We start from the raw sequence: 12,185 nt of genomic DNA on the forward strand, positions 1-12,185 counted from the left end.
CGCAATAAGCAGCAGAATATTTAAATATTATGGCAATAGCTCACTCACCACTGCTAATAGGCTAATCCAAACTCAGACACACACATTTACTTGTGTGATGTGTTCTTTATAGCAATTGGGCTAATTGTGGTCTATTTTACACTCGTTTTTCATGTATATTTTGGGGGATTTGACTTATATATATAACATTGTATCCATTGCAGCATTAAAGTGCACAATTAAAAGATGGTAATAATTCTCAAACACATTTTATTTTGGGTGAGGGACACAGAGCATGACCACACAACAGGAAGCATCGACAAGAGACTGAGAGAGACAACAGATGACACCTTACCTGTGACAAACAGGCTTATATACACCCAGACTCTAATCAACCTGATGAGATACAGCTGGAGAAGGTGATCTCACACAGGTTGGTAAAAACAGGGCGGGGCAAACAATTCCAATGGAGGGAACACACAAAGACAGGAAGTGGAACCAGCAGGGAAGTGTGTCATTTGCTCTATATTGATATTATTTGTAGAGATAATTAATAACAACTTCTTCATGAATTATACTTGATTAAAAAGGGGGGTTCTGGTGGTGTTAACCAGCCATTGAATAAAGGAGGTATGATGCAAACATTTGAATACTTGTGATAACTCTTATTAAACACTTTTTTGTTAGAATAGAAAAGCATGTAGAGACATCTTTTAGAGATAACAGCAATTATTTGACAGCTGTGTTTCCTTTCTGCTGTTACACTTTAGCCATAGATGCTTATTCCTGGCACGAGTTCAACTTCAAAAACAAGTAGTTCTGCAGGGACAGTATGTATACAGTAGTTGCATCCGTGTATTGTAAGATAATGAGATCACTTAAGTCCAGACATCAGAGCCGTAAGACTTTAGGGGTTTGTTGCACTCACTGTAAAACATCAGCGTACAACATTTTGACAGAGAGCCTGAACCTTAAGCAGAAAAGTGAGTCAGTCATTTATATGGTTAATAATAAAGTTGGAGATCTTAATGTTTAGGTAGCCAGTATTTGGCAGGAGTTATGCACTTCTAACAACTAATATAGCAGCATCACAATTTACAGCCTGTATAAAACATTTACATGTACATCCCTATTAATTACCCAGAAAAACACTTCAGCAAATGTAAAACAGGCCGTATTTAATTCAATAAAATGCACATGTAAAGGAAAGGCTGCAAAGTACCTCTTTATCTAAAAGTATTATCCTTCCTTTGTGTAGCTGCTGATAAGCGTTATTGGACACAAATAAACACAGCTGGAAACACAGTGAAATAGTTTTTTCTCCACAGTTGTTTACACAATCAGGTTTTTTTCTGAGCCCTGATAAGGTGCATGGATATCCTGTGGTCTTTGACTAGTTAATGTGCACGGACCGCACACTGGCTCTGCTTTCTCTGAGTTATTACGCAGAGTGTAATTTGAAACAATTACAAAAACACTGGCCCACTTGTTACAACAGTCATTTTCCCCTCACATATACAAACCACAGATTCAATAGCTTTACATGTTTTTCAATCACACCCAGTGGAGCAGTGTTCAGTGTGAAAAAGTGTAGCATTTCATCCTAGCTCGCATGGTATGGGATAATCTTTCACATTTTGCCTGGGGTTTGTTTTGCTATTTCAGCAGAAACTTGTGCGAGCCATATGAATTACCATAGGAAAAGGCGATAAAAACAGCAAATGATATTGTACCAGATGTAAATGAATACACTATTTGAATAATCAGGGCAAATAATTTGTTATCTGTGATAATAAATGGGCTTTATTGTCCTTTTTATTCTGCGAGATGCATTGCAGAGATAACAGGTTTAAACACACAAGCAGGGGAGGGATAGTGTAACGCTGCATGGCATGAAGGGTTTAGAGCTGCAAAATAAGAAGAGCTCCTTTGCAAACATCAGCAAACTTTCAATTATCAGGCAAGTTTTATGTCAATAACACATTCTCCTCACGTGCACTTCACATTTATTTGTTTTGGCACATTCCTCACCGCATTTTTCACACTTTCTGTTTTGCAGGCCTCGCCATCGTTCAGAGATCAGGGTCAGCCAGCGATGATCTTCGGTGGAGATGGACACCTTTAGCAGTGTGAGTACAGTTTCACTTCTGGCCCCTCGTAGCAGGCGCAACACAACAAGGTCAGGCCTTGCACCTCCATCTCTCTCACTGAAGGTGCTGGCGCAGGCTGACCATTGACATTTAGCATTCCTCCGCGCTGCCTCTGGGATCTCAATGGGGGATTGAGGGGTGCAGAGGCCAGTGCCTGTTTCTCAAGGGTAAAAACAAAAAGGCTGTTGAAAATCCCAAGGAGTTCCCATGATCCCAGGAAAGACCTTGATCCGACCTGTGTTAGATTTCCATTCCACGGATTAGGGCACACAAAAAGTACATATTTGGCTCATTTATTTTATCTTTTGCTCTGGATTTCGGACAATGAATCACAATGTTTTCCTTCTCTGGCACTGACATATCTGGCATTTGGCAAAAATAATGAGAATTTGTAGAAGTTTCACACTTTGTTTCTTTCAGCGGTCATGGCATTCACTGATATTTATAAGCTTGTAGTGACATTTTATGGTGGAAAGTTTTCAAAGTCATTTTTCAAGGTTTTTTTCCCAGCAACATACATAATCTGTAAGCATCAAAGGAGCACACATGCATAAATAATTGACTAATTCACTTAAAGGGGGCCAGCGTAGATTAATTAAGCTTGAATACTAATTATGTTTTCTGTCTACACCAACTGACGCGCTTGTTGTTTAATAAGAGGCTGTTTGTTGGGTCACAATTACCGTGCACATATAATTCTGCTCTATAAATTAAGCTTTCACATTTTACTGGTTGGCTTTGTGTGCCTTTGAAACAAAATGCTAACCTTATCTGTCGTGATTTAAATAAATAAGCTATGAAGACGTTATCATTGTTCTTATGACATTTCATATAATTTTATTACGCTGATAGATAAAAAAACACTTTATAAACATGAAAACAAAATCACTTTTGATGTGTTTATTGATTCAGCAAGGCATTTTGACACTTTTTTATTAAAAATAAATTATGACTTATATTCAGACTTATATATTTATATTTCAAGAAGATACATTTTTTTCACTTTATTTTTTCATTTGAATTCTGATCAATGCCACTCTAAGGAACTCACTACACAGCCCTCATACTAGGGATCATTAAAGCTCAAAATAAGAAGGAAAAACAAATCACGTGCAGGGATCTACTGTTATTAAAGCACTTAAAACTCTTGTCATTTCCAGATACGCTCTTGTCCTTGACTCCTTGACTCCTCTGCCTAGCACACAGGGTGCTTGTCTGGAAACGGGAGCTTCAAGTATCTCTGTGAAGACGAGGTTTTTCCCGTCTGCGCGCAGGGACAGAGACACAGCTCAAAGCCGGGCCTTGTTTACAGCTGCGTGGGGAAGAAAACAGGCAGACGTAAATTAGGGTTGACGGTTTCATGAAGCACAATTGGTTGACGGCAGATTCAATGTGACTGGGCTGAACTGGGCGATGATCCGTACAGTATGCAAAATTCACTTTCTAGCTGGTCTGTGCCCACCAGCCCCTAGCAGCGAGCGGTCTTCCCCAAGCCCTTCTAGCTATGCCTTTGAATGCAACAAGAACTGAACAAAGCATTGTTGTGCTCAATTCCTTTTGACAACAATCACATTTACAACAAAAAAAAAAAAGAAAGAAGGGAGAGGAAGTCATGGATTTTTTTTGTCACCAGTTATAAATGATTCTTTTCTCATGTTGACTGCACAGTAAGCAGTTTGTGCTGCACAGGGAACGTGTGATGGCTTAAGGGGGCATGCCTAGATGCCTTCAGATGACAAGAGAACAAACTCACGGGCTATTGTTTCGGTACTGTATATGCATGTTGTAATACACCCAACTTTCTTGGCACATGATTTTGATGCAGCACTGTACATTTAACATATTTATGACAGGGAAATGTAAATGTTTGCTATAGCTCTGGACCAGTTCACTCTGCGGCTATCCCACTATTATAGAAGAGCAATCCCTACTTTCAGTTTATTCCACAATTTCTCCTCAGGAATGAATTGTTGTTTATCGTTTTAGAAATGCAACATCTGCATGTTCCATCCGGTTATGGCACATTAAACAACAGTCCTTGCATTACAAGGAGCATGCTGTCAATGTCAGTGGGGTCTAAGGAAGGAGATGAGAAGCAGGCATTCTTCCTTAGCTCTGCAGACAGCGATGCTCACATGGCGCTGTGTGGATTAGACTTTTAGTGACAATGACCCAAAGCTGTAGGCCTGGGGTGTGTGTACTGTACTCCTTCCTTGTGTGTTTACTAGTTGGAATAAATAAGTAATCATAGGACCTATTGACATTTGCAGGACATGGAGCTAATTTACTTTGCATAGTGAGAAATAGCACCAGAACAACACTGCCTACAGCTAAAGTATGTACTAATATGAAAACGACATAACAGAAAGAATAAAAGCACAATTAAAACTTTAAAAAAAAATCTAAAGGAAAAGTCTCCAAAACGTATTATAATGCGGATTATATATAAGTATTAATATACAAGAGGAAGATGATATATTAGATATTTATTTGCATTAATTACTGATAAACAAAATGCATTTGTATAGGATTAAATGTAATGTGATTTCTCCTTTGATCCCCCAAATGTGCCTTTAGCCCTAAGGGCAAAACAATTATTTGTGAAATAAAGAGCGTTATCCTCCTTCATTGTTTTAATTTGATGATTAATTACTTTTGGCAAACAATAATGAACTCATACAATAATGTAGGCAGTATGGTTTGTGAAATGACTGAAAAACAATCTTACAGTATCAAGAAAAAAAATGCAATTCATTTATTTTGGTTTTCAGAATAGTTTGCAAGGCGCCAATAACAATTTTCTTTTTAATACCATATAATGAAAGCAAATGTCAAATATCTTATTTAAAGAGCAGCTATAGTTTAAAAGTGGCCTGGTGTAACACAGAGCAAATTATGATTGTTTGCTTTAAAAAAAAAAAAATGACACGATTCGTTTTCACATAAGCTTCCCAACAATATTTGTCTTTCCGAAAGCTGGGTCTGATGACATGGAAATAAGAAAAGAAAACACTTCACCACTGAGTCTCATACTCCACAGTATGTGCAACTCAGAAAAACTGATTGGTACCCAGTCGAAATGAAAATGGTTTTTAAATAAGTTACAATTAGATAAGCATTAATCTCAGTAGTATAAATGAATGTCTTGCTGTAGGGCTTGTTGAATGTAAAAACAGATTTACAAAAACTCCTCTTACCAGATTGGTCTGGAAGTAGTCCTTCTCTATTTTAATTGCTCTGTCATTTAGAGTTGAAATAAGCCCCCCCACCCTTTCTGCCCCTTGATTTTGCCTTTGAAATTAAATATTGTATACAAATACATGCTGTTCATGGGCATGAGCGCAGTTCATCATTGAAATCTGCATAAAATGATGCTTTAAGAAGCTCCATACGCTTTGAGCTACAGAGCTGCTTTTATATGCTGCATTCTTGTGTAAACATATCCATAACAAAAACAACTACTTATGCCTTTACCTCAGCTTTCTCATTCTTCTGCCTGTCCGCAGAAATGAGACAAATGTGAGGCTGCGGAGTTTGTTCCACATCCTCTTGATTTCAAAGGAAGACATACTTGCTTACATACATTTTTCCCTTTTTCTTTCCTTTTCATGACAATGTAGACCACCTACAAGTCAAAATAGTGTTGCCATGGCATGTCAAATAGACAGATACATACAGTAGAGAGATAGACATTAAATAACTGTATTGAAAATTCTCTGACAGTGGTATTTAAAAACATTTTCTTTTCGCTCCTTTGAGATTTTTTAAGTTGACTCCATGTGGATGAAAGTAACGAGGACTGCATCTCCATACTCATTTGCACGCTAAGACTCCTGTACAAATGCATCATTTTCCAGGAGAGAGTGTTGTTGTTGCCCATTCATGTACAAACAAAAAAAGAAGCAGGCAAGGAGGAATATTTTAATGTGACCTTCATTACACATTCACGTCAACTTTTCTTATCTATTTATGATTAAATTCTTTTCCACTCCTGTTGTTCAATTAGTGCTTGACCCCTTTAGCGGCGATGTAAATTAAATGACATTTTAGTGTCGTCCCATATTTAAAATACTGCGTTAGTTGCGGATCATAAATGATGATCTTCATTCTGCAGCTAATTTATTCATTTAACAATTTCCCTCCAGAAGTTACAGCAGAAGGCTCTGCAGCAACCTAAGCAGAAGAAATCCAAGTCGGCTGAATTTCTGATGGGTGAGTCCTGCTTGATGAGTTATTGCTCATAATTTGTGTAAGGATTAATTAACTAATTACAGACAAATGGCTCTGGGCTAAATTTTGCTCTTGCTTGTCAGGGCGCAATTTGTAATTATTTTAATCATTTCTTCTTCTTCTCCTTTTTTTCCTCCTCCTTTGCAAGATTCTGATTTAATTTTAACCTAATTGTGTTTTAGTGTCATTCCAAGAGGATGCGCTTGAACATTTAGGCGCAGAAAATTCCCCAACAGAAGCATTTTGTTTCCTTTAAATGTTTTTTTAGAAGTCGCTTTGACCTAACTGTTGTATTGCCCCTTCATGTCAGTGTTTGTATTTGTATTTATGTTTCTACTTATTTTGTCAGAGAGAGACGAGAGTGCCACTCTGGTTGGCATAGAAAACCCAGCCTTCGATGGAGGAGGAAGCAGCGAGCTTTCCATTCCTCCGGTTTGGCTGGGGAGAGAAATTCGAGGTGACAGGCCAGATAGCACCCTTGCAGCTCACCGAAAAAAAACGGAGCTGCAAGCCCCTGCCAAAGAAAGAGGTGAAGCTTCATTCTTCATTAGCCTCAAATTTGTTGACAGTAGATGTGTTCCTGATCTAACCTTTCTCTCCCTCCCTCTTTCTTCCTCTCTTTTCTCTCTTCTCTCCATTCGGGGGGCCCTTGGTCCCTGCATTCCAAGGCAAGCGTGTCCTAACAAGCAACCCTCGTATAACTTCTTCCTCCGCTGGAGACCGCTGCAGCAGTGGGTGTTCTATCTCTATCTAGAAGTACCCTCGACACAATCAGCCTTGACTCCCACTCTCGGCTACATGCCTTGTGGTGGGCTGGAGTCATAGGAGAGTGCATTTACATACGCTACTACGCTACCAAGCCGATCCGCTGTCTGTGTGGTGTACTCACAACGCCCCCGAAACACGGCTTAAGGCCAATCAGGCATACGAATATGCCCCCTTATAATTCAGTATGTCAGGGAGAACTCTTGAGGAATGGGATGGTAAATTAGGATGCGTTCAAGGTTGCGAGCGTGCCAGTTTTTCTCAGGGATGAGTCACATGTAGGATTCTTGATTTAATGTGGTTTTATTTGGTTTTTGCTTTGCATGGCTAGTAATTATTATCAATTATTGTCATAATGTTTGTGCACAGGAGGTAGGGTTACACTTATAATAGTGTGTTGGACAGGCCAGCATACAGTAGGACTAAAACATATTTGTATCAACAGACCATACACATGTATGATAAAGCACACATTACTCATTGCATGTTAGTTTGAGAAATAGTTTTTTATTTGCATTACACACAAAAAAATAAGAGACAAGAAAAGTAAATAAAGTACAGAAATATACATAATTAGTAGAAATAATAGAGCATTTTAAACAACATACATGATTAAAAATGATGTGAATGTGAATGTGAATTTAAAATTAAGTTTTAACAGTAATTGATGAGGCTGGTAAACAAGAAGCTACATCACATCCCATCATATCTCACACACCAAAGAAGGTATCAGGCGTTCCCTTCATAGCATAGGTTAATTCTCTAAGGTCAAACAACAAGAGAGGTTTTTTAGCCACTGACTGATTGAGGGCTTTTCGAATAGACTGATATTGCTTGAAGAAGAGAACAAATTGTTAATATATTAGTTATTAAGTTATAAAGTCTTGGAATTACAGGGAAATCACCAGGAATACATTGTGTTGGGCATTCAGGTAGTTTGGCTGAAGCTATTTTCGGTAATGTTCCCAAACCATCCTTAAATACATATTTAATAATTGCGTCCCAAAACAGAAGTTTGTCTCTTCTTTTCTTTTTTATTAGCTGAAAATGCAAATTAGGCCATGTACGTAAAGCATACACAATACATACATGTGGTAATGTATTAATAGTATAACTTTGCTTTAACAGTGCTGTGTCATGTGCATAGAAACTCTTATTACAGGCAGAAGGCATTATAAATCACACACTATGTGTTTTATAGGATCATTGCCTAATTCTTTGTGATAATTGCAGCACATTTTGGATAAACAAACCATACATCACAAGTACAAAATAAGCAACCCTCTTACATTAGAGAGTGTGAATATGCAGTGACTATGAGCTGTTATTGGACGATCAAAATGTCACATTGTTCCATGTTTGTGACACTTCTATTTGGCCTTTACCAAAAAAAGAATGTCAGTATCTCTCTTTCTGTGCAGCTAGTTATTGAACATGTACATGTAAGAACAGAGAATTTAAATGTTCATTCGAGAGATGAACTGGAGGACAGCCAGACCATTTAGGTAAATCACAGATATGATTCAAAATCCGTGGACGTTACTTCCATTATGCAAATTTGTGTTTGAGAAAAGGGTTTCATAAACTCAGTTATTTGCGGAGAAAATTGTTCAAATTCTTTCGTAATGATGTAGAGGGATTTAACGTGTGCATTTCACAGTCAATTTGTTTAATAACTTCTCCAGTCTGACTGTTTAACTTCAAGTGTTAAAACCTCAGATTTTTCATGTGAGCACGAAAGAATCCCAGTGAGCTTTTCTGGGCGGTGGCCTAGTGGGCCAGCGGTGCTCCTATGAAAACACTCACATTTGTGTGTGTGCAATACTTCTATAAAGGCGATCCTTGTGTGGACTATATAACATGATATAACACACCATGCCATTTATTTTCGCCCCACAACCTGAGAAATACGAGTAAAGCAATTTAGATTGGAGTGAAATATTCAAGTCCTGTAATGAGAATGATTTGGGGTTAAGAAAGCTGCTTGGTGGGGTGTACCCTTAATAGAAAAAAGCCCGGAGCCATTGGATTCCCATAAACTCTGTGGAGCTGACTTGATACCCATAGGTCAGTGATTGCTAATAAGAAGTCAATGAGACATGGGCTCGGGTTATTTTCCTTTGGATCTGCTCCTCCAAACTTGCCCGGTCCTCGAGGCCGCTGACCTCGGAGTATTTAGAAGGTATTGTCTTTGAAATTCCAGGTACTTTTGAGCTTGTAGACTTTCTCATTAGTTCCTTTTGAACACGGCAAACATATGGCAGTCGTATTTAAGAGATTGCCTGCCGTGACCTTTTGCGGCATGCTAATTAGGCCCCAGAGCACTGCAGGCCGCGGAGAGGTGCAGCGAGTCTCTATCCCACTTCTTCCTCTGTGCCTCTGTGCTCCCGTCTCATCTCGGCTCTGCCTTATCTGCTCGCTGCCCCGGCCCTTCCACAGTGTGGGTTTCAAAATTAACATTTCGCTTCATGTGCTTCTAATAACCACTAACCTGAACCTGTACAACTCCCCTTCCCCGCTTGCCAACCCCCAACTCCTCTTTCTCTCACCTCTCGCACTTTCCACAGGAAATAAACGCGTCCAAAATTACTTTGACCCGTCGGCGGCGGAGCAGACAGACCCAAGGCATTGCGGGATGGCTGGGGTCAGCACTGAAGATGAGCTGGAATTAAGTATGCCATTCTCCGTCATAATAGTTCTCCTCGGTTCATTAAAGCGAGGTGAGAGAGATCACTGGTAGCAGTTTGCCATTTGAGACGCCAGGACAGTCTATGTAAATATACCAAGTGATGGCATCACTAGCTATCTAACCCGCTGTCATTGGCGAAGGTCACGTATCATTGGTCAACTCTCTTTCCAAGATAGCGTTTTCTCCCCCTTTTCAAATGGCACACGCAGAGCCATATCAATAGTTTGCAGCCCCCTCCCAAAGTAGGCCTATTAAAAGCGAGCTCTTGGGAGAAAAGTAATATGCATGTTATAATGAAACATGGCTATTAATGGAGAAGCCATTACACCTGTATCTTTTGGATATCACTGCCGTGTAATATCAAAGGATTCGCCAAACCAAATCTCATCACATGATGACAGGCCGGCTAACAGGCTGTTAATGCTCCTATTTCATTACCCCTCTGCACACTTGATTTTCAGCCCTCTCCAGCCACGGCTAATTTCCCTCGTTTGCATGTTAGGATGTGGTTTAGATTGACTTGTCTGATATGTAGAAAGTACTTTTGAAGCACACACATGCACGCAATTTTCCAGCACCTTTGAGGGTGTACTCACATTATAATTGTTTTGACTTGTAGCAATATTGAACGCTGATGAAAACAGGCTGTATCACAGAATGGCTGCGATGCTGGATGAGGACGATACCTTCATCAATATACCAGGTATGTATCCCAGAATTACTCTAGTCCTGTATCTTGGCTATAATGGTCAAAATAGCAATGGATAACACATTTCTAACTTTCTAACTAAATAATATATATATTTAAATTCAGAACAATTTAATATATTCGATTTTCGTATTTCTTTTTAATACCTTTCCAAAGGTGCTGAGATAGAGTGTAATCATTATTTCCTCACAAATTAGAACATGTTGTGTGTTTATTTGGTAATATATTGAAACAAACATTGTGATATAACATCCTGAAACTAGAATATATATAACATCCTGAAACTAGAATATATATAACATCCTGAAACTAGAATATATATAACATCCTGAAACTAGAATACCAAAGTTACAGTAAAACAGTCAGGTTGTTAACATCAGGGTTAACAATGGTGCCGGTTGCAGTCTTTAAGGTGCAGTATTTTAAAGAGAAGCTCAAGACAGTGATATCATAAACAACCCAGACAAAAATAAGACCACATTTTCCACAAACACTTAAAGCAGCATTAACAGAACAAAGAATAAGACTAGAAACGGACGTTCACTTATACTCAGTGCTTTCCAAGCACAGCCATTGTGTCACAGTAGGCGTGCCTTTTCTCATTAGCACAGTTTCATTTGAATATGTAGCCAGCCAGGCAACACTGAGGTGGTTTAAGCTTAGCATTGTTCTGGGTGAAGACAGTCGCACCAGATCCTGTTGACATGACGCACATCTCTCTTGTAATTCCAGTGCACAAGTGATGGGTTTAGGCCCGCTTCAACACGGTAGAATTTAGCCGGCTTGTATTATTTGCCATTGTCTTGGATTTAGCTGTACCACCGAGATTAGCAGCCCCATCCATTGTCTTGGAATGTTCATGAAATCCCACAGAAAGTAAAGAGGATCTCGGATTAACAGTTCCTCCATGCAATAGGCTGAGAGACTGGGAGAGGAAGAGAAGGAGGAAGAGAGAGAGCTCTTACTTCTGTACTGTTGGAGTCCAATTGCGGCGACTGCCAGTAAGCACTTCACCGAGCCACAATAGACTTCCAGACAATCACCTTATGCCGTTGTATGATGCCTCCCACCGGTGTAGGCCAGTCTTCTTATGCAGCTTCAGAACCAGCTCAGTGTATGTCAGTTCTGATCCTGACATTTTGTGATTGTTTCTCAGGGTTTTGTCTCAGCGATAACAGTCTGCTACAAAGCACATCTCACAAGAAAGAGCATGAATACGACAAAGTATTAATGAAATGGACAGTCGCCAGTGCTGTAGACACCTTCTCAGAAAAAAAGAATCCTAGAGAAATCCCTTCTGTCTGTCTAAGATCTTCAGCTCTTCCTTTTTATCTTGATACATTCTATTGCTTTGGCTTGGAGATGAAAGAAAACTGAATTGGTACTCTATTCATTCTAGTTCTCTGTAAGGCGTGAGGCATTGATATCAGCTTCTATGTGAAAAGCATTCGGCAGTGATAACGGCTTTGGCTGTCTTGGACTGCACACGTTGAATACACGGATGCTCGAAGAATACCTTCTTGTTTCTAACAACGAGGCGGCGAAGCAAAATTGAAAAGACGCACAGCAAGCAGGTTAGCTATAGAAGATGCTTCTCTGCTTTCTGTAATTGATTCTAGGCTGCTAAATAGAAACTAGTTCAAATACAGTGTAGAAGAAAACT

At 39.3% G+C, this 12,185-nt stretch overlaps 1 protein-coding gene across 1 annotated transcript in view; it reads left to right on the forward strand.

Moving 5' to 3' along the window:
- The first annotated feature begins 3,851 nt into the window (after positions 1-3,851).
- ofcc1 (orofacial cleft 1 candidate 1) overlaps positions 3,852-12,185 on the forward strand; it is a 71,324-nt gene continuing 62,990 nt past the window's right edge. The window contains exons 1-5 of the mRNA XM_034109155.1: positions 3,852-3,896; positions 6,275-6,345; positions 6,713-6,888; positions 9,692-9,796; positions 10,433-10,516. Of these exons, the coding sequence (XP_033965046.1) occupies positions 3,852-3,896; positions 6,275-6,345; positions 6,713-6,888; positions 9,692-9,796; positions 10,433-10,516 (481 nt within the window). The remainder of the gene's footprint in view (positions 3,897-6,274; positions 6,346-6,712; positions 6,889-9,691; positions 9,797-10,432; positions 10,517-12,185) is intronic.

This window comes from Pseudochaenichthys georgianus, chromosome 20 (genome assembly GCF_902827115.2).
Source record: "Pseudochaenichthys georgianus chromosome 20, fPseGeo1.2, whole genome shotgun sequence".
NCBI classification, from domain to species: Eukaryota; Metazoa; Chordata; class Actinopteri; order Perciformes; family Channichthyidae; genus Pseudochaenichthys; species Pseudochaenichthys georgianus.